The following is a 23,288-nucleotide window of genomic DNA, read 5'->3' on the forward strand; positions in this document are numbered from 1 at the left end:
TGTCTATCTATCTATCTATCTATCTATCTATCTATCTATCTATCTATTTATATATCTGTCTATCAATCTATCTAACTAATTCATCTATCTATCTATTAATCTATCTGTCATACCAAATATCTATCAACCAATCATATGATTACCAAATTTGTTGAGATTGGTGTGATGTGTGAGTGTGTGTGTGTGTGTGTATTTGTTATTGCTTGATATTGGAAATTGGTAAAGTGTCAAACTCATCTGTGTGAGCAAGAACATGGGACAATACTCTCGACCATATTGGGATAAACACATCAAAATATGGAAATTTAAACAAGAAGCAGCTTATATTGCCTAATAAAAAATGACGTCATACAATACAAATGACCGATAATAGGCCAGTATACATTGTAATTGACCAATTGTAAAATGTATACTGACCCATCATTGGTCGTTTTAATTGTTTGACATAATTTTTATTAGGTTCTATAAGATTCACTACATTTCCCCTGAAAATTGTAGAATCATGCCGTTTACGAGATTTTAGTGTACAAAGACCAACATACAGATACAAAGAATAATCCTAATGTAAATAAACTAATCTTAGAACAAATTCACTGTGAAGAAGATTAAACATAAAGTGGTGTTTAGTTAGACCATGTACAACTAGAGAACAATATTTTTAAAAGCGAAGCTTTTCTATAATTAGGGTCGGTTGGTCCGTACGTCCGTCCGAGATAGTTAGCTTTTATTCGTTAATTTAAGCATGTTAGAATTGTCCTATCGATTTCAAACTTTGCATGGTGATTTCTGTAGTAGTTAGGTACGATTTAGAAAGCGTAGCAACTCTATAATCATTACCCAAATGTCCGTACGTCCATTTTAAACATGTTGATTTTTTTACTTTTTTAAATAGCTTTTATTCGTTAATTTAAGCATGTTAGAATTGTCCTATCGATTTCAAATTTTGCATGGTAATTCCTGTAATAGTTAGGTACGATTTTGAAAGCATAGCAACTCTATAATCATTACCAGAATGTCCGTACGTCCATTTTAAACATGTTGATTTTTCTACTTTTTTAACAACGAATTTTTATATGATCTAATTATCCGTTTGATCTGATATTTGGTATATTGATTCCTGGGACAACAAAGAACAACATTTTAAGCGAAGCAACTCTATAATCAAGCCCTAAAGATGTAAGTATGTCCATAAACATTATCCTGTATCAAGCAGTTTTTCAACAAATTTACTTACAATTTTGCTTCGAATCTTATACTTTTATATTCTGATTATTCAGTTTAGACACTATACAAGTATTAATGTCCGTTTGTCCTACCGTTTCAGTGCTTCGCTTTTATGGATGTTGTCATCCTTGTTTTTTTATATTTTTATACACTGATGGACAAAGTCTAGTGTGTTGGACGTAAGCTGCGAACACGACAGACGGATGGAACTCGATGCATTGAACTAAAGTGTTTACAATACTAAATGAATGATATATCTACCCAATAAGGTTGGGTTACATTGGCTAGAAATATGTTCTTTACAATTTTTATTTAAGAGGGAAGGTTGCAAAGACATATATCTACGTATATATTTAAAATATTATGGCAGACAAAGTATGACAATAGAAGATTTTTCCCCTTTTCGTATTTTTTTGGGGGGCGGGGGGTGGAACCTTAAATAAAATTTTATAAAATATTCAAATCAATTTAATCTTAATTTTTTTGAAGGTTTGGGTAAGTTAATGGAAGAGAAACAGACACCAAACTTATATAGCAGCATCACTTCTAAAATATTTCATAATAGAAAGCATAAAATATCACAAACAGACAAACCAACCAATAAGAGGCTGTTACTCTATAGTACGTCTATTGTCTGGATGAAAGAGATAAAGTTGGATTATGGAGGGATGACAAGGCTGAAAATTAGCATCGATAAAATTATAAAATTATACACTACCAACTATTTCCTTTACAAAATATTATACAATATTTTCAATTTTTTTACTTTTTACAGATGAAACAAAGATAAATAAAAGCAAGGATATATTTACCTCACTTCCCCCCTCCCCCACCCAAAAAAAATAGTTATTTATCTTTCCAGGACCTTTAATGGTCTTCATTAAAGAGAATAACCACATCGGTTCAGGGGTTAGAGAGATTTTTCGGTACACACAAACAGATAGACACAGATCATGTTACTTTTATATAAGGATTTAATAGAAAGAAAAATTATGTTTAAAGAAAAATAAACATTGCAAGTCTTACATGTTGATCAATCTTACATATTAAAAGCTAAGAGAACAATGTTGGTTAAGCCATTAGCGAGATCTTAAGATTTACCCATACACACAGAGAAAAAAAAACCTGTTACTTTTTTTATATTGATTATATCTTTTGTATTCATAGATTGGCATATATATACATATATGTGTATTACCATAATTATCTCATATTTAGATAATTTCAATATATGTCATGTAACTTGACAAAGTGTCTCAAAAATCAGTCATGTGACGTCATAAAAATAAGGGAGATGAGAGGAGAAGTGGGAAAGAAAACAAAAAAACAGATAGATAATTCCTCATTTTTATGACTTAAAATAGCTGATTTTTGAGACACTTTGTCCAGTTACATATGTCAGCCATAAATACTTTTAATAAACCAAGACATAACCAATGAAATTGTCTGTTTTCAAAGCTATGCTACACAAGGCCATAATATTCTTGTTAAAAAAGACTAGAAAAGATTATCAAAGCCAAAAATTTTGGATTGAAAATATACAGAAAAGAAGTTCCATTGCTTTTATTAGAATAAACATAAGAGAGAGGGGTTGAGATAATAAAACTAAGAAAATATAGATATTCAATAAAATAAGTTTAACATTGACTTAAATAGAAAACAGATATTGAACATACAGTATTAATATTACAATAGTTTTAATGATTGAATCTACTTTTGATATTCAGGATTATTAAATGAAAAGAAATCCATTCAACATTTTTACACGGTGAACTATAAAGATTATCATAAAAAATATTGGCTGTTTTCATTTGAGGATTTTTTTTCTCAATGTTTTTCAGTTCGAAGATTTTTTTCTTACAATGTTTTTTTAAAACATAGTAAAAATCCAGGGAAACATTGAAAAAAATAAATATTAAAAAACATTGGAAAACACTGAAAAACATCAAAGGTTTTGTTTGTTAGTAGTGGAATCATTACCTCATCTATTTTTTAAAAAAATTATCTTCAAATCTATCAAGGTTCAACAGATACACTTTGAGAGGTATAAAATAAAACATTATAAGATTTAGCAAAATACAGGATGTTTTTTTTAATAGGACAAAAGTATTGCTTAATATAACCCACTTGCCATTGACAGAAATTAATAATCTTTATCTTAATTTCTTCATTGGGTTGGGGTAATTTGTATAAGAAAGAAATACTTGGCGATTTTCAACAAATCAGCCTTTCAAAGTACCTATTTTTGGATCATGACCAATTTAAAGGGTGTGCTAAAATGCGTATATTTTAAAAATTCAAATTGCGCTGCTTGTGTTAACCCCTTACAGTCAGGCCCCTTGCTGCACTTTAATTGGTCGGGGGGGGGGGGGGTCGCATTCAACGCCCCCCTTATTATCTCAGTTCCTATTAGAGCTAAAGGGCTAAATTTTTTTGTGCAAGTCCATGGATTGATAATGAATTTCCGACCTTTTATAAGTCTAAGTCAATTTTCGCTTCCTTCACCCTTTTATTTAACAACCTTTGTTTTTAGGTCTTTTTTTACTTAAAAATTTCAAACGGCTGTAACTTTCTTATTTTTGAAGCTAGAAGAAAATTTTTTTTCCAGAAAATATTTATTTTTATGTAAATTTTACATTAGAAATATCAAATATAAGTTTCAGCGGCCACAGCTGTACTTGGCAGCTGCCAGCCGCCGCAGTCGGCAGTCGGCGGGAAAACGGCGGCGGATCTTCATGAAATTTTAATACGTTATGTAGACATGTAAGAAAAGCTTAAGTTTTAAATTTGAAGTCTCAAATTACGGCTACAGGAGCCTTTTAAAGATTTCTGGAGACCTGGAGGATCAGGACCTGCAGGATCATCCCTGGAACCTGAAAGTGACTTGAACACCTGTATTTTATATAAGGATGTACTACTAGAGGATTTTTTAGTATTTTAGTATGATAAAATGCTTTGTTTTAGTCAAAAAAATATTTTTGCTCTTTACCTGGATGACCCTGCCAGGTTTGCTGGCATCCTGTTCCCGCCAGGATAGAGATATTCAAAAAATTCCAACTCTCAGTTATGTGTCATACCCATAATTAAAAAGTCAAGCAGTTTGGGCTCTTTATCTTTCACACACAGAAAAAACCGGATGGGGGGCATTCAACGCCCCCCCCCCCCGACCGTTAAGGGTTAATAGTAGAAAAATGTTATGCATATCAATAGAATCATCATAAACTCTAGTTTTTGGGTGTTTAAGAAATATTTCTGTGCTACGTATAGTATTAGAGCTACATGGTAAAATGTCCCAACTTACTTAAAACTTTTCAACCTTTCTCACATTTTCCATATAGCCAATGGCAAGTGGGTTATATCAAGCAATACTTTTGTCCTATTAAAAAAAAAAACGCCCTGTAGTTATATAAAATTAATTCATAATAGTAATCCAGGGATCAACTTCTCTATAATAAAGTAATAAAATGTACGTATATCCTTCAAAAGTATACTGTATGTAAACAATTTTAAACAAATTTATATATAATTTTGTTCAGGCTTATAAATTAACTTTCTGCTATTAAAGTTTGCCTAATGTTAAGTTTTGTTTGTACGATTTGGGAGCTTTGCTTTCTTGGATGGTCTCCTCCTTGTTATTCTATATTTTCTTGACTCTCTATTAATTCTTATTTTTAATATTTAAAAGGGATATTATTATACAGATAAAGAAACAAGGGATATAGTAACTATGGAACACTCAAGTGGGGGAAACATTTTTTAGGGTTTTCCATTGTAAATTATTTTCGGGAATTAAGGACAATGATGTCCAAAAGTAGTTCAAGAATAACTAATTGTATAAAAATAAACAGTAAAGCATTATACAGAGAAAATAAAAAAAACCTAAAAGTGGTATGTTGCATCACGTCGATATATAATTTCCATACTTAATTTAATCTAATTTCAATGTTTGACGAGGTATATAAGATTTTACATTAATAGATAATTTAATTTGAGCAACCTATGTATCTAAACTATTAGAATCCAGCAAAAAAAAAATCAAAAAAATAAACAAGAAAGATACAGTTAATTTTTAAACTATGAAAGAGTTAATGGTTGTCCTAAAATTTTCATGCTTGAAAAATTACAAAATAACCTCAAGAGCATTATTTGAAAGTTTAAGTTTAATTAGATGATTGAATTGATTTAGAGAACAGTATTTTTTTTTATTTCTTTTGTAGTATTAAAGAGACACTATTTAAACAACACTTGTTGGTTGGAAAATAAAATAAAATTCCCTTTCCATTCACTCTTATGTTAGCAAAACTTAAATAGGTCAAGAAGTAAGTTAGGCTTCATTTCTAACTTTTACAGCATGTTATTAAAAGTTATTCCAGTGATAATTTACACTTTTCATTATCCTTAAAAAGATTGAGTGATAAGGTTATTATACTATGAAAGTTTATCTAAAGACGATTTATTGTAATTATTTTTGAAAATATCTAAGTTCTGATCCACCGGCAAAATGGGAGTTAGGTAAAAATTATTTTTATTTTTAAATTTTTTTTTGTTGATGGGTACATTAAACTGTAAGTTATACTGATAACCAATGTTTAATTAACACAATCTCTAATACTTGGGCTCAAACACTTTCAGTAGATCTTGATTGCTTGGTTCAAACTAGCAGTGTCAAAATTTTACAATCAGTGATTTCGAAATACAGATTATTCAGTTTGTCTTCACTGGGGAAGTAATTAAATTCCATCCATAGTCTTATCCCTTATGTTCCATGATTACTGTGTTTTTATGTTTGAAGCGTTCTTCAATTATGTTCTGTATGTGACAACGTCACTAGAAGGGACTGTTAGGCCTTTTGGGCGTAAATGAATTGTCTGATTGCTATTAATCTTTTGTATTCCCTATTTAACACATCATCTCAAAGGTTTATTAATTAACTAAAAACGTTAGTACGTTCAACATAATTTGTCAAACAATCATTATAGAAAGAATACTCTTTTAAACACAATCTTTAGTTCTTTAATATTATTAAGATTTTGAAAATTTTAATATCCTTGAGTAAGTGATTGTTGTAAAATTTTAGGAAATATTTACCCGCGGGTAGAAGAGGAAGAAAGATTGCTCCAAAGGGGTTCTTATCTGAATCTAAAGGTAAATATTTAAACTCTTTCCCTTTTTTGATAAACAAAAAAATTCATGTGGTAGTTGTCTGTCTGTCTGTTATCTTAACCAAAAAGTTTCTTATGAACCAATTTATTGTCTGGTTGACTTTTGCAAAATATTTGTTAAACATATTTAAAGATGCTGTGAGTATTGGTGCAAAAAATATGACGTAACAAAAAAAATTAGCCAATGAGAGGCCACTATAAATTTTACCTTTGGTCAATAACGGCCTCTCATTGGCTAATTTTTTTTGTTACGTCATATTTTTTGCACCAATACTCACAGCATCATATTTAAAGTTTAAAAACATTTGGTGATTGATTTGTTATGGAATTACTTAAGATATGGTATGTTAAAAAATCTTTTGGTACATTTGTAGGTAATTGTTCTTGTTTATATCAGGTACACCAAAGCACTATGGAGGGGAAAAATTATCAGCTGGAAGTCACAGTGGAATCAAAGTAGATAGAATTCTACCCTCACAGTGGAAAATGGACAACATGGAGCTTTATAAAAAGTTTGTTTTTGCTTTCCACTATTTGCTATTATCATATTTTATCAATATTCTATGTATATTAATACTGTCTTACAGTTCAAAGTTCACTTAAATTTTAAAAGTTTTCGCCATGTTATCTATAATACAAAGTAGAACGATGTCTGTCTGTCTGTCTGTCCGTCTGTCTGTCTGTCCCTTAAGATCTCGGTAACCACTGAACTGATCAAATTCTACTCTCCAGGGTATATACCTATTGGCCCTGTGGTGGTTTTAAGCTATTTTCTTGGGGGGTGGGACATCCCAACCCCCCAAAAAATGAAAAAATACCCCCCAATTTTTTCTTCTATTATTTAAAATTAGAGGTGGAGTGGGGGCTTCTTAATTTTTTTTCCTCATTAATTACCTCTTTGGGCAAAGCCCCTAGAGGCTAGGGGCAAAGTCGTTAAAATCATATAAAATATTATGCTTTAGTTTGATTAAAGCGCTAAAAAAATAAAACATGGTTGAGCTAGAAAATTAGCTTTAAACCATCCCAAGACCTAAATCTGAAAATAGAATGGTCTCAAACCATTACAGGGGCTATCTGAAGCTTACCTATAAAGGATAACTCAATCAGTTCAGTAGCTATTAAGATCTATGCTTAGGACAAAAAAACCTTACTACTTTATTTAATAGGATATACTCTATGTACTGTTTAAATTATTTGAACTTTTTCAGTGCAAGTGTTGCAAGGACACTGAGTGAACGGTTGCGGAAAGAAACAGGATGGATGGTGGGAGAGATTGAACGTGCAGCTAAAAAAGCCCAGGCTGATTCCAATTACAGGTATTTTATATTTACTCAGCTTTTAGAAAGAAGCAGCTTATAGTGCCTAATTAAAAATGACAATGACGTCATGCAATATGTATGACCAATGGTGAAATGAATACTGACCATTCATTGGCCATTTGTATTGTAAGGTGTAATTTCAGGAATAGTCCCTTTCGTAACATCGCCCCATAAGTGGCGATTCGCGTATTTTTAAAATGGCTTTTTATAGGTTATTTTAAGTTAGGTGACTTATTGTTTAGGGATATAGTTAAGCAAGGGTAACCATGACAAAAAAAATTTTGTAATGCCTTAACACTTGAAGTCATATCTGTAATGTCACCTGTTTGTGGGCCAAGAAATTTAAGAATACTTACATATGGAAATTTCGTTCACATAGAAGCAGCTTATAGCTACTCACTAAAAATTACGACATACTGTGGTAGGGTGAAGCGTTTCAACCCTACAACGCGAGTTCGATTCAAAAGAGCCCCTAGCCTTTAGGATTCTATCAATAAAGAACTAAAAGTAGTTACTGTTAAAGGGATATATTTGAACTGAATACATTTATAATAAGGTTACTAGTTTATATACAAAATAGATGATAAATAGGTTAGGTAGAAAGGGTGTGGGGGAGATGGGGCGGAGCCCCATTCAGGTGAACAGTAGAGTGGTAGGCTCCATTAAGGGGGGAAGGTAGACATCTTCCGGAAAAGGGTAGGTTGCTGGGGACTTGAATGGGAGAGGGGCAGCGCCCCTCCCACTATCAGCGGTGTCCAAGTTGACCGCCGCTTCTGATGTGTAGACAATGCCCAGAGGGGGCTGGATAGAATGGTGATAAGCTGGGATTAGGGCTGGGTGTGATTTGATAAGCACGAAGCATAGCATACTCTGCAAAAGGCTTGTCCGTACGCCGCCTACCACAATACAATACAAATGACCAATGATATGCCAGTGTATATTTTACCATTGATCAATATAAATGTATTCTTACTGGTCATTTGTATTGTATGACGTCATTTCTTATGAGGCGCTACATAAAGAGCTGCTTCGTTCATAAAAAAGTTAAACATTAAATATTTATTTTATTTTCATAGGCTAGAGGAGAAGTTGAAAGAATCTGTTAATTGGAGAACTGAGTTACAGGTTACTAATGCTCTGCTGTATAGTAATTTACTGTTAAGTAGTTTTTCATCAAACTCAAAAGGGGACTTTTGCAGACAAATACCTTTGTTTACTTTTTGTTATATACGAGATACGGGCAACTTTATTTGTGTCTAAATTTTTTGACGGTAAAATGCTTAGAAAACTAATTTTCTTCTAAGAAATTCAATATTTATAACTAGCTTATTATATGTTTTGTCATATGGTTTACATTATAGGAGGGAAGAAATATTTACAAGAAATAATTTACCCAAATGAAAAAGAATATGCTCATACCTCCCAAGATATGTTTCAAACAATGAGATGTCCTAAATGTATTCTCCTATTGGCTGGCTTAGACAGTATGTATCTAAGTTTTATCACTTTTAGAATGAACTGGATCTGTTGGTTACAGAACAAGAACAACTAGCTGAAACTGAAGCACAGCTAAAGGTTATTTTCTATTTTGTTAATTAGTGAGGTTTTTTTTCATCTGATGCTTAGGATTATAATGACTACTGAACTGATTGAGTTCTCCTTTTATGAAAGCTTTACATAGCCCACGGAATAATTTTAAGTTATTTATTAATATTCAAACCTCAGGAATCAGGATAGTTTAAGGGTTTTCTTCTGTCCCCTCCTAACAAAGCTAAGGTGCAACTGATAGTTAATAATATGGTAGTGGCTTAGACCCTGGCATCAATGGGCTTCGACTTAAATATGTATATAAAATAGTCTAAAACCATCACAGAAGATATTGAAGCTTACCTGAAATAGAGAACTCGGTTCAGTAGCTGTTGAGATCTTAAGCTTTAGACTTAAAGAACTTACTACTAAAATGAGAAGAAAAAAATAAGTTGTGTTTCTATATAAACTTTATATTATAGGATATTATTAAAATAAATCTTAATTTTGTAGTCATGCTTGGAGCAAACGAATAGACCCCTGAAAATAACAACATCATGTTTAATAGCCAGGTATTTTTATTAATTCAACATAATAATTATTATTTACTTATTCTGTGTATGGCGTAAATTTACATCTACCTTGGGGGTGCCGTATGCACCCCCAACCATTTAGAAAGGGTAAAAAATCCAAGGGGGGTAAAAAAAATTTACCCCTGCCAACAGATTGCAGGGGGGGGTAATTCCCCCCCCCCCAAGCAAATTTTACCCCCGGGGTAAAAATTTTAGGGGGGGGGGATAAAAAAATTTGCGGCACGCTTCGCGCGCCATTTTTGCCCCCCAAAAACAAATTACTTCCCCCTAATAAAAAAGCTTGGACGCCCCTTCCTGTTTCTATAATAGATAGTCCGCTGAATATTTTTTGTAAGGAATATCTCTTCCCTTACACTTTAAAATTTTAATAAATGTTAAACCTATCCATTCAGTTGTATAGAGATCATAAGTAACAAATTGGGGGAGAAACAGTCAATGTAACACGTATGTGTAAAATTTCCCTTTTACACGGAGGAAGAGAAAGATTAGCAGATTAACATTATTTGGTGTTTTCCCTTGAGAATTTTTTTCTCAATGTTTTTCAGTTATAAGTTTTTAAAAATCTTCATGGAAATTGCTATAACTTCCTAGCCAGTGCAAACATTTAAAAACATTAAAAACACCAAAAAACTTTGAAAAACATTGGGAAAAAATATTACAAACCAAATTTTCATGGGAATCACTAAAACTATTTTGGCTTATAAAATTTACATCAATTAGAAATTTCTTTCAGAGAAAATAGACGAGGTGGGGATCGTGTTAGAGATAGAGTTGAAATATCTCTGGAGTCAGAACTTGATTGTATTAGGAGCCAACAAAAGCATATGAGGAATCTATTAAAGCAGGTTCAATATCTTTTTATTTGGAAAAAAATTGTTCATAAGTTGTTTACAATGTATATTGAATATTGTCATGTTTGTTTTCTTAAAATAATTTATTTAGGTTTCTAACTGTATGAAACAATCAAGCAAATGTAATTCAAAGCTACAAGAAGATTTATTAAATAAGGTAATTACAAGACACACAAGTCATTTGTAAGATATTTGGATTTTGAGCAAAGTCATTTTTATAGTATAGTAATATTAAGGAAATTAGATTAGTTTTAGATTAGTTTCTGCTGTATATAAATCAAATATCGTTTTCACACGTTTGGTGGACAAAGAAGGGTTTGATTTAAATGATGTTTTCATTTAAATAACACAAACAATTGTAAGATAGATTAGGTATTAAGAAAGGAAGACAAATTTTCTTTATTTACAATTCAAATTAATATTTCACTGTTTAAATATTATAGGATGTAGCTCTAGAAATAGATCATACCTGTCATAATCTACACAACAATAATAATAATCTACAAATATTATAGGATGTAGCTCTAGAAATAGATCATACTTGTGATAATCTACACAACAATAGTAATAATCAACAAATATTATAGGATGTAGCTCTAGAAATAGATCATACTTGTCATAATCTACACAAAAATAGTAATAATCTACAAATATCATAAGATGTGGCTCTAGAAATAGATCATACTTGTCATAATCTACACAACGATAGTAATAATCAACAAATATTATAGGATGTAGCTCTAGAAATAGATCATACTTGTCATAACCTACACAACAATAGTAATAATCTACAAATATCATAAGATGTGGCTCTAGAAATAGATCATACTTGTCATAATATACACAACAATAGTAATAATCAACAAATATTATAGGATGAAGCTCTAGAAATAGACCATAACTGTCATAATCTACACAACAATAGTAATAATCAACAAATATTATAGGATATAGCTCTAGAAATAGATCATACTTGTCATAATCTACACAACAATAGTAATAATCAACAAATATTATAGGATGTAGCTCTAGAAATAGATCATACTTGTCATAATCTACACAACAATAGTAATAATCAACAAATATTATAGGATGTAGCTCTAGAAATAGATCATACTTGTCATAATCTACACAACAATAGTAATAATCAACAAATATTATAGGATGTAGCTCTAAAAATAGATCATACTTGTCATAATCTACACAACAATAGTAATAATCAACAAATATTATAGGATGTAGCTCTAGAAATAGATCATACTTGTCATAATCTACTCAAAAATAGTAATAATCTACAAATATTATAGGATGTAGCTCTAAAAATAGATCATACTTGTGATAATCTACACAACAATAGTAATAATCAACAAATATTATAGTATGTAGCTCTAGAAATAGATCATATTTGTCATAATCTACACAACAATAGTGATAATCTACAAATATTATAGGATGTAGCTCTAGAAATAGATCATACTTGTCATAATCTACACAACAATAGTAATAATCAACAAATATTATAGGATGTAGCTCTAAAAATAGATCATACTTGTCATAATCTACACAACAATAGTAATAATAATCTAGAAATATTATAGGATGTAGCTCTAGAAATAGATCATACCTGTCATAATCTACACAACAACAGTAATAATCTACAAATGCATGGAAGGTAATTCTGTTTTTTTTCTGCGAGTTATCAGCTTTTTCCAACAACGAAATCAATTCGAAAAAATCACAAAACTTATACATAGATTCAGCTGTCGTTTAGGGGCAACACTTATCAGAAAATCTGCTCCCCAAATCTTATTTTAGATTTATTTTGCTTGTTGGCTATACCTTATTCATTTGCTTTAGGATAGAAAATGATGAAGGAGAATTGGACACAACTAAATGGGGTGAAAGATCTAAGAAAAATATTCAAAATTCACAAAGTAATATTTTAAACATCATTGCAATGTTTTGTTTTATTTTTAATTATCAGTGAACTGTAATAATTTTGATTTACTTATATTTTTTTTTCCTAATAGAGTTCACATTTCACATTGGACCTTGGATAGTTTCAGAATATTTATTTTGGATTCTAAGACTTAAGATTGTTTTAGGCTATTTTATTGTCCTCCCTCCCCTATATGGTAGGAGTCCAGCTTCTAGTAATTAATATAATTCTACTACTCAAGAGGCTAGAGCCAACAGTGAAAGAATAAGAGCAGAAACGGATAGAACTCTGACATCAGCTGCTAATGAAATGGTTAAATCATGGAATAGCACAAATCAGGTACTAATAGAAATAAATTAGAAACGAATAATCATAAAATGATGCAATTTACCTGATATAACATATTTAGGTATCTAGGATCTTTCGGGATTAGACAATGGACGATAAATTGTTTTACATCTCCATGATGATAGTCAAAATTACCACGTAAATTTAAATTTTTGGTTTAAAAGTTTTGACACTGATTGCTTGCACTAACTAATCGTTGTAAAACTTTACTAAAATTTTAAAACCAACAAATTAGATATAAGTGTGTTTATAGAACTTTAGTTTACAAAAGAACTGATCCTCCCTCCAAGGGTTATACTTTAAAAACTTTCAGATCTTAGAATTACGATTTATTACTTCCTGCTTTAAATTCTGTTATTTATTTTACTGTTTTAAATTTCTAGGCATTTTCTGAGAGGATTTATGAAAGTTCAGATTCATTGACTAAACTTCAAGGACATTTATCACTGACTCTTCAGGTATAGATTAGTTTCAACAAATAACAAAGCGTTTTATATTTATCAGCCAATAGGAGAATTGACTTGTTTCAACCAATAACAGAGCATGTTTATATTTATCAGCCAGTAGAAGAATTGACTTGTTTCAACCAATAACAGAGCATGTTTATATTTATCAGCCAATGGGAGAGCTTTATAAAGAAACAATAACAATTTTAATAATCTTATAGTATGGTAATAGAAGAACTGTAAATTTACAAGTAATATACTAGTAAGCTTTTTTTACAAATTTATAAAGGTGAACTATGTGTTCAATAAGATCTCTGAAAGCACGGACTGCTTTACAACTTTCCAGATAGCTTACTTGTTGTCTTTGGGCCGTCAAAGTTTATGCTTATTTTAGAAGTGTTGGGAAATAGCCTCAATATTTTGTTTGGTATAAATTTAAATTATAGGTATGTAAATATTGAAATAATCAGGGATATAAATGGATAAGACAATGACCGATAAATTTATGTACATCCCAAATGATAATACATAAACTTACCCCTTCTATAGATTAAAATTAGTGGTTGAAACGTTTAAACACCAACCAATCAAAACTCACCAAAAGTTGTTAACCAAACGAATAAGAAAACGTTATTCTAAAACTTTAATGACTAGTGTAATACACAGACTATAAAGTGTAATAAACCAATCTCTTTAATTTATCTTTTTGATTTAGGAAATATACGATCTGGACCGACATATTCGCATGTTAAAGTCCGCCATTCGCGCCAAAAGTCCACCATTAAAAGTTGCGCAGTCAAGGCTGGAATTGAGAACTCACAGGCCTGAACCAGAGTCCACCAAAGATAATCCACAAATAACGTAGGCTCTTTGATAATTGTAGTCATTATTTAACGGACTACATATATTTTTTTGTTGAAAAAAATAACCTATTGCAGTTTGATCTTCAAAAAAATGTCTAGATTTTAGCAAAGAAGTTTTTCTGTAACTTTGTCGCTTTGTCCAAAGAAGATAATTAAATTATATATTCTAATATGTCTTTGAAACCGATTAATATCCGTAGGATAAGAACTGGTTCTCAGCCACACTGAAAAGTCATGTATCGTATCGTATTATATTCAGTTTTCTTCGAATATAAAAAAAGTACAATTAAAATATCAAAACCAGTTTTATGACCGTACCTTCGGCATCTCGGGGCTAACAAAACTGGTTCTACATTTTTATCTCTGCAGAAAGCTGTTTATAACACGATGCGATTAACAACTATTCCTTATTTTCTATTGAATTTGAAAATAATAATTAATCATAATAAAATAACATTTTTTAGTTTGATTCAAGAAGTGTTTGAGCTACAAAACCAATTGGCTAAAATTAATGCCAAGTTGGATAATGCTGAAGCAACAAAGGTTATTTTTTTGAATACAATTTTACATCATTGATAATTGTATATTTCTGTAGATGGTTAAAGTTTTTATTTAATTTACATGAAATTAACACTTTCCTTCTTTCACATTTTACCAGCAACCATATTATATGCAAAAACTAGTGGTAATTTGAATGAACTAAACAGGTTCCCAATTTTTTTTATGATCTCTAATTCGCTGGCTTTTATGAAATTTTAGTAAGATTGTACAAACTTTTAGCTTTTAAAATTTTCTAAAATAATTTTAATAAATAGATCAATTTATCAATCAACTGCTCTTTTCAAGTCAAAGTGACAAAAAACTTCCATGATTATAGATTATTCATTTATAATTTTTTTTTAGAAATTACTGGAGAATACAAAAAGAGAACTACAGAACGACATTCAAATTAAGGTAAAGAGTATGGAGAGTAAAGATAATCACCAATTATCTTTTGCAACTACTAATTTTAAGATTAAAATAGAGTTTAGGATTGGAGCTAAGATTTATTTATCGTTTTTTACCTGTTTCTTTATTATTCTATACAGGGTGAGTCAGAAAAAACTGAGTTTTCCGATTTTCTGATTCAACCAGTAGGAATATGAAAAAAAAACAATTATATGTTCTTGTTCTCTATAAAAATATACATTAAACATAGAAAAGGTGTTTATGAATATCTCTGAAAACAACGGCGCTTTTTAGAGCATAAAGATTTCAAAAAGTGTGTATGATGACTTTTTCGGCCATTATTTTGTACTTTGTAGGTAGATTTATTTATAATATAAAATGTCTACCATTCTAAAAAAATAAACAAACATATTTTTTGATTTTTAAAATTTTTATTTAACAGATTGTAAATATCTAACATCTTAAAAATACAATTTATTTAAATCAAATTATCACATTATAAATCAAACGTTTTGTTGAAATCTATTGTTAAGATTTAATACCCCATGACCGGAAATATTTTATCTTGTTACCTTAATTAAACAAAGTGAAATGTGAGATAAACCCCCCAATGCCATCTTTGGGTTGAGTGCTTATTTAATAGGTGTAAAAAAATTGTATCATTAATACTAACATCTTATATTCAAATTATTTTTAGACCCTAAGCCTTCTAATAGACAGACAGAAATGTATGGCATTTAGACTAAACTTCCCATATCACAACAGGTAAACCAAAACTTTTTATGAAGCGCAGCTACTTTATGAATTTATCTGCTTGATTTTGCAACCATAAACTTTTACGATAACTACTAGTTCAGAATAAAAATTTCAAATTTTTATGCCTAATATTCTATGTTTATAAATCTTACTGTATTCATCAATTTTACATTTTTTCCATATAAACTGCTAATTGTTGTTATTACTGTGTAAACTATTTTTATGATTTCTATTATATTCTTTTTTAGATGTGTTTGTGGACCTAAGGACTTTAACGGGCAGGTATATTGTCATATTACACATAAAATCACACAACCTCTCAATCTTTAACTATAATACAAAGTAGAACGATGTCTATATGTCTGTTTGTTTGTAGCAAAGGATCTCGCTAACCGCTGAACCGATCGGGTTCTCCTTTACAGGGTAGCTTTTCAAAGGAAGGTTTATAACTATTTTCTTGGAATGAAAAATCCCCCCCCAAAAAAAAATAAATTTCTTTTTAAAACTAAAACTAAAACAATTGGGTCGACTACCCCCTCCCCAAATTTTTATTTTTTTCATTTTTCTTTTAAATCTAAAATACGGAAAATTGGTTTGATCGTAATTTCTAAAAAAAAATGTTGCATAGGATGAGGTCATAGATGAGGAAAATGTGTACACTATGGACCGAAGGAATAGGTATACTTTCTATACTTGAAATATAAATTTTGTAACAAAAAAAGACAATTTTTTTTATTTATTCCTACTGGAAAATGTCGTATCTGTGTAATAAGGTTTTTTATATTTTGAGTTTATTTTAAAGCCCCCCTGATTATAGCTTGACAGACATGTTACTTTATCTCAAGCTTCGCCCATAGCCTCTAGGTGCTTCGCCCATAGCCTCTAGGTGCTTCGCCCCAAGAGGTATTGGGAAGTACCCCTTCTATATAGAAACGTTCGTTCGTAATTTGTAAATAAAAACCGTAAAAATGGACTTTATGTAAAAAAGCATTTTATTATAACACTAGCTGATACGCCCCTTGCCTCTAGGGGCTAGAAAAATAGCGTAAAGCCATCCCTTTTCTTAAATCTGAAAATAAGTTTCCTAAAACTATTACAGGACCTATGCGAAGTTTATCTAAAATAGAGAACCCAATTTGTTCAGTAGTTATTGAGATCTTAAGCTTCGACATAAAAAAACCTTACTACTTTATTTAATAGGATATATTATAAATATGTATATTATTAATTATATTAGTAGACGACAATCTGCTCAACGACGAAGATCAAGACAAACTTTTTATATGCAATTCTAAACTAATCAGTGGTAGATAAATTTATGGCAATTTTTTTTTTGTATTATTGAACAGTGGTATGATAGTATGATGGCAATTTTATTTATATTTTATGTGTTATTTATTAATATTTATTAATTTGTTTTCTTGTTCTATTTAATGTAAAGCGAGAAAAACAATATTCATCTAATTTTAATGACAAATTTTTGTTTGTTAACTTTTTAAAAAAGTTAAATAAACTTTTTAATTGTCGTTATTGTGTAATTGTTTCTTAGAATTAAAAATTGTTTTTAAACAAGGATTATATTCATAGATGGCGCAATAAGAACAAGATATCAATATTTTAGGTTTCAAAAGGACTTGAACTCTATATACTTATAGTTTCCAACCTAGTTGCTTGAGGGGGGGGGGGGGGGAAAGGGGAAGGTGAATCCGATAACACAATTAATTATTTTAGATATATAAAAAGAAAAAAAATAGGGAGGGGAGGGTCTAACACTCTCCTTTTTGTAATTTTATTTTTAAAAAGCTATGCAAAGCTATCCTGTAAAGGAGAACCATATCAGTTCAACGCCTAGCGAGATTCTTCGGGACAGAGAGACAGAGATTCTGTTAATTTATTATTGGAATTTTAAGAAAAGATTTAGGAATTTAGTGTCTATGTACAAAACAACAAATTTTGAAAATATCTTAGTAGTGCCATGTTTGATGCAATTACTCGAATTTTAGAAAAGCCTTACCACTAAAAAAAGATAAATATAAACACCATATTTATTATTACTTCTTATACATATATTACATTTTTTAATTAATCATATTATAATTTTATTTTATTAAGTAAAAATATTATTTATATTATTGCTTTCATATCTCCAAAAAGGCATTTTTTTATAGAAAATTTATTTATTTTGAGGTAAATTTTGAAATTTAGTTTAGATTAGAATAGTCTCTTTATTTTATTGTCATTTTGAACCAAAAAGTTTCAGATAGATAAAAGATAAGGATATATGGTCTATAAAAACTACTTATAAAATACATAAATAAATACAACAATGGTAATAACATTCAAAGCGGCGAAACTAATAATAGTAGATATAAATGACTATGAATATTTACAATGTATAATAAACATGAAGATTTTATTTTTATAAAAATCTTTACTTCATCTCCAAAACCTTCCAAAAAGAAGATCATAAGGTTTTTTGTAGATTATATTACAAAGTCATTCTAAATTTCGTAATGAAACAACTTAGAATTTTAGTCAAGAATTATAATTAAAGATTTTGGATCATGGAAAGAAAACGAAGTTTTTTCACAGTAGCTTTTCTCCCATTGAGGGGCTATAATCCTGCAAACCAATTTCCTAACCCTGTGGGGCAATAATTAACATTTACCTAATCTAACCTAAAAAAAACGGATCAAAAGATACTGTGAAAACTAATCAGTTTTCCTGCTAAATTGTAATTGGATAGGTTAAAAATTAGACAATTGGTTATCATTATTAATAAGTTTCGCAGGGATATGTGGGTAGGACAATGTAAAAAATAATAAATATTTTTTTTAATTGGCCTTTAACCCTGATTTATTTACAGACTGGCAGGCAAAAAGCTTTATAGAGCAACCACTTGGCTTAATTTAATGATACTTAAAACTAAAAATTTAATGATACATATAAACCTAGCGACTGCGCCCTTGGCATATAGGGGTTCTGCAACCCAAGTGCAGAAAAGGACATATAAATAGCCTAAAAGCACCCCAAGACTTAAATCTTAAAATCAAATAGCTTAAAAATTAAAATCACTACAAGATCCATGTGAAGCTTCTATAAATCAATAACTTTATTTTTTCAGTAGTTATCGAAATCTTAAGCTACAGACAAAAAAACCCGTAAATAATTACATAATTTTTCCTTTATCAATCACTTTATCAATTACTGTAGCTTAGGTGTGTAGTATAGTCTATGCATCTAACTAAGTCTATACAAGAATTTTATATCCATAACAGGTCTATGGTGTGTCAAAATATTGATATATAAATCAATCTATATCATTTCATAGTCTTTGATTTAACATTTACTCATATTTAATGTTAGTATTTGAAACTACAAGCATTCTATATCAGTAGCAGGTCTATGTAGGGTCCAAATAAATTCTTTTTGATGACATTTCTCATAGCTTGTCTGAAAATATTAAAATTTAACAATTATCTTAGCTAGTTATCTGCTAAGTGTTTATTAACCTTTCTTTCTATCTGTAAAATAGCTAACATTTATATAACTATCTAGCATTTTTATCTATTGTCTACATATAATATCTTCATCAATTACACCCTGTATTTATCTAGCAAAAATAGTTACAGTATACTCTTTCTATCTATTCTATTGTCCAGTTACACAGGTACCAGCAGTATCTATTTACCTATATAGCTACCAAGGTCCAGAAATGACAATCCATTATTATCTGTTTACCTGCTTAGCTACAAAATCTCCAGAAATGACCACCTTGTATCTATCTATTTACCTGTCTAATAGAAGTTTCAGTTACCTACTACACTGTACATATTTATCCAGCTAAAAAAGCTTCAGAAATAACCACCCTGTGTATAATTCTTTACGTATACAACCGCAAAAACTACAGAAATGACCACCCTTTATCTACCTATTTACCTGTCCAGCTTCTATGGACCCCAGATAAGACCACACTATCATCATTCTATATATCTACCAGTGCAGTAAAGAAAGCTCTAGCAAACAATCACACTGTACCTATTTATCCACTTATGAAAGGTCCAGAAATGCCTGTATCTTAATTTTTACCTGTCCAGCAACAAAAGCCCCTGATGTGACCACCCTGTATCCCATCTGTTCCAAACAGTTGAGAATGTTGATGGGCGTGGTTGGAAACTCAATACACCTGAGTCAAATTACGTTATTAGTCCTGGAACCAATTGTTTTCATTTGATGCCCAAAATCGTGCAAAAAGTATTTTGTTGGCAAATTATCCCTTTGAAATATAGACTTTGTTTTCTAGAATTGTGAATAGGAAATAAGAGATAACCAGTATGGCTTCGAAACCGATTTTTATCCGCTGGAATATATAACCGATTTTCAGCCATACTGAAAAATCATGTTTTTATCATTGTATTACAGAGAATTTTTCAAAAATATTAAAATAAAAATCATAAAATCAATACCAGTTTGTTAGTACGCGGCTAACAAACTGGTTTATATCTTATATTTTTTTAAATTTTGATATCCGCAGCATATATGATATAATGCAATACGACAAATAACTATTTAAAAAATTTTTAAAATCAAATCTTACAAATTACAAATAACAGAAAATTTATTCGTTGAATATTTCTTTAGATAATAAAATTTTCAAAAAGTTTTAAAGTAGGAAATTTAAAAAATTGTATAAGATAAATATTGAAAGTGTGAAAAAGGGTTGCTGGTCATTTTATTGGCCATTGTTCTTTTCCTTAGTAAATTTAATTAAAAAAATATTTACATATGTTCTTTGCAAATTAAAATATATTTGAAGCAATTGAATTTAAATAATTCGAAACAGAGAATTTAATTTAAACAAGATATGGCAATTTTAAGGTCTAATAATGGCTAAACTTTATATCACTTACAAAATTTTTATCTAAAAAAATCTTAAAAATACACATGACTTAAATGGACGTACGGACATTTTGGTAACGATTATAAAGTTGCTACGATTTTTAAATCATACCTAACTGTTATATGAATTATCATGCAAAGTTTGAAATCGATATTACAATTCTAATGTGTATAAATTCACGGACGGACTGACCGACCCTAATTATAGAAAATAATCAGTATTTTTTTTATACAGAATGATTCAAATGTTGAAAAAAGGTTGGATCCCCAATTTTTTATATTACAAAACAATTTATTTGTTTGAAAAAGTTTTCAAATTTGTTGAAGCAAATTGTAATAGACATTCTGGAAATAGTCCAAACTATGATTCAACCATTTATTTGGTCAGGGTTTATTGTAGCAAAATAACAAATGGAGCTTTATGTAAAAAGTTATACAGCTATTGTAGTTCATGTGTCATTATCCATGACATATCTATATCGATACTATGTCAGCTCTAACCTTTTGGTTGAAATGAATATTGTAATTGAAATAATAGCTACGACTATTTAAGCCATATAGAACACTTAAACTCCTGAAATTGCATTGACACAAAAAAATCAACCAAATTTTTTTTTCCAGTTGCTCTAGGACCCAAGGGCGTCCAAGCTTTTATATGGGGGGGAGGGGGTAAAATTTTTTGAAGGGGGTTGGGTAATTTTTTGGGGGGTTAAATTTTAACCCAGAAGTAAAATTTGCTTGGGTGGGTAATGACCCCCCTGAAATCTGTTGGGGGGGGGGGATAAATACCCCACTATAATCTGTTGGGGGGGAGGGGGGTAAAATAATACCCCCCAGGGTAAAATTGTTAAAGGGAGGTAGTTTAATAATGTAAAAAACTACCAAACTAACAATGAAGTACTATTAAATATTTAGTAGTATGATTCTCCTTTAAAGTGTAGCTTCAAATAGATCCTGGTAAGGTTTTTAACTAGTTTTGGGGAGGGTACCACCACCCTGGCAGCCTGCCAAGATAAATTTGATTGAGTTGATTTGTCTATTTTATAGAAGCTAGACAATTAAATTTGATTTTAGTTTTTTTCTTAATAATTGGGAAAATTTTACTTCTTTGATAAGACATTGTTTAGGCACACCCAGTGCATTGTTTCTATCATGTATTTTTGTCATAGTTCAGAACTGCTTTAATTTGGTGGAACAATGTAACCTTTTGATTTTGGGCAGCGGTAAAAAATCTTAATAGGGGAAGTAAATATGCGCATGAAGCGCACCAAAATTTTTTTTATGGATTATTTATTTGGGGGGGGGGGGGGGGGGTAAATGAAAAAAAAAATTGGGGGGTCTTGGACGTCCTTGCTAGGACCATTTAAATTTTTTTCTCAAAAATTTGGGAAATAATGCAAAATATTTACCTTTTTTTGCTACAATAAACCCACAGAACCCCAGATTTAAGTCTCATTTGGCACATTTACCAGTATAACAATTTTACACTCACACACACACATACTTATGCTACACACACTCACACACAAACTACCCACTCAAACACACACATACACCCAAACAAGTCACAGGTACAGAAATATATTCTGAAAAGAAATAATCTTTTGTTTCACAAACTAATTTTAGTCTACAGAAGGTGTAATTTTGTGCAGGTATAATTTATAACCAACAAGTGAAATAAATCTTCTGCCCCCCAACGACAGCTGAAAACTACGTATAGATTTCGTGATTTTTTTGGAATTAATTTCGTTATTGGCATAAGCTAAATTTCGTTTATTATCATTGGGGATGTACATTAATTTTTTGGCTATTGGCTTTTTTCTTTAGATCCCTGCTTCTGGTGTTTTATACTAATAAATGTTTTTTCTATTTTAATGAGCATTTTTTATAACAAGCTTCTGTTTCTTTGAACTAACATTCAATGGTAAATACTTAGGTGGATTTTACATTTTACTCAAATAAAAACTTTTAGAATAAAGTGCAAAATATATAAATTTGAAAAGTTTAATATAATATCCTTAATTAACTTTGTATGTGCAGTAGCTTATTGGGAATAGTTTTGCCCAGAAATAATGAATATTTTCAGTACAGTCTGACAATAACAAAAGATTAAATGATAAATAATTTTCTCGGAGTGCCTTGTTCAGCACCGAACCGCCTTTATTTTGAAACAAAATTAAAATTAAAAAGAAGAAACAATAGATAAAATTGCAATTTAGCAACTATAACACTATTTGGAGGTGAAACATAAATGAGGTTGGTAAATAAATATAAACACGGAGAAGAGAAAGATAAGAAAATCACCAAATCTTTTAGTTTTCAAATATTATTGGTATTATAACTCGTTTTATATTCTTCATTGATTATCCATCAAACCATGGTACGTAAGGAGTGTGCAAATAGATGTCAACAC

The 23,288-nt window shown here is 30.3% G+C and overlaps 2 protein-coding genes across 5 annotated transcripts in view; one reads left to right on the forward strand and one right to left on the reverse strand.

The window, feature by feature from the left end:
* Positions 1 to 5,508: 5,508 nt before the first annotated feature.
* On the forward strand, positions 5,509 to 17,503 carry LOC145331601 (tektin-1-like). 2 transcript variants are annotated; one of them, XM_080176351.1, is made up of 20 exons: positions 5,509 to 5,736; positions 6,302 to 6,369; positions 6,784 to 6,898; positions 7,595 to 7,702; positions 8,782 to 8,830; positions 9,218 to 9,280; positions 9,746 to 9,804; positions 10,559 to 10,670; positions 10,768 to 10,833; positions 12,275 to 12,348; positions 12,534 to 12,610; positions 12,857 to 12,954; positions 13,347 to 13,421; positions 14,125 to 14,270; positions 14,737 to 14,815; positions 15,176 to 15,226; positions 15,918 to 15,985; positions 16,225 to 16,258; positions 16,605 to 16,654; positions 17,217 to 17,503. In XM_080176351.1, the coding sequence occupies exons 1-20, from the start codon at positions 5,726 to 5,728 to the stop codon at positions 17,269 to 17,271; spliced, it is 1,458 nt and encodes a 485-aa protein (XP_080032477.1). In that variant the 5' UTR covers positions 5,509 to 5,725; the 3' UTR covers positions 17,272 to 17,503. The 2 variants fall into 2 exon arrangements, with proteins under 2 accessions (XP_080032477.1, XP_080032476.1); XM_080176350.1 differs by having other exon boundaries at positions 5,511 to 5,736; positions 17,214 to 17,503.
* Positions 17,504 to 18,222: 719 nt separating this feature from the next.
* LOC145331837 (uncharacterized) overlaps positions 18,223 to 23,288 on the reverse strand; it is a 42,754-nt gene continuing 37,688 nt past the window's right edge. For all 3 annotated transcript variants that reach the window (XM_080176685.1, XM_080176684.1, XM_080176686.1), the window contains 2 exons: positions 20,066 to 20,162; positions 18,223 to 19,429 (listed from right to left, as the gene is read on the reverse strand). In XM_080176685.1, the coding sequence (XP_080032811.1) occupies positions 19,352 to 19,429; positions 20,066 to 20,162 (175 nt within the window). In that variant the 3' untranslated portion in view covers positions 18,223 to 19,351. The remainder of the gene's footprint in view (positions 19,430 to 20,065; positions 20,163 to 23,288) is intronic.

Source organism: Acartia tonsa, chromosome 11 (assembly GCF_053477335.1).
Source record: "Acartia tonsa isolate MP-2025a chromosome 11, ASM5347733v1, whole genome shotgun sequence".
Classification (NCBI taxonomy): Eukaryota; Metazoa; Arthropoda; class Copepoda; order Calanoida; family Acartiidae; genus Acartia; species Acartia tonsa.

Bases quoted from the DNA above. Each gene is read 5' to 3' on its own strand.
- LOC145331601 (XM_080176350.1), top strand. The intron at 9,805-10,558 runs GTATTTTTATTA...AATTTCTTTCAG, and splicing joins ACATCATGTTTAATAGCCAG to AGAAAATAGACGAGGTGGGG. The intron at 10,671-10,767 runs GTTCAATATCTT...TAATTTATTTAG, and splicing joins TGAGGAATCTATTAAAGCAG to GTTTCTAACTGTATGAAACA.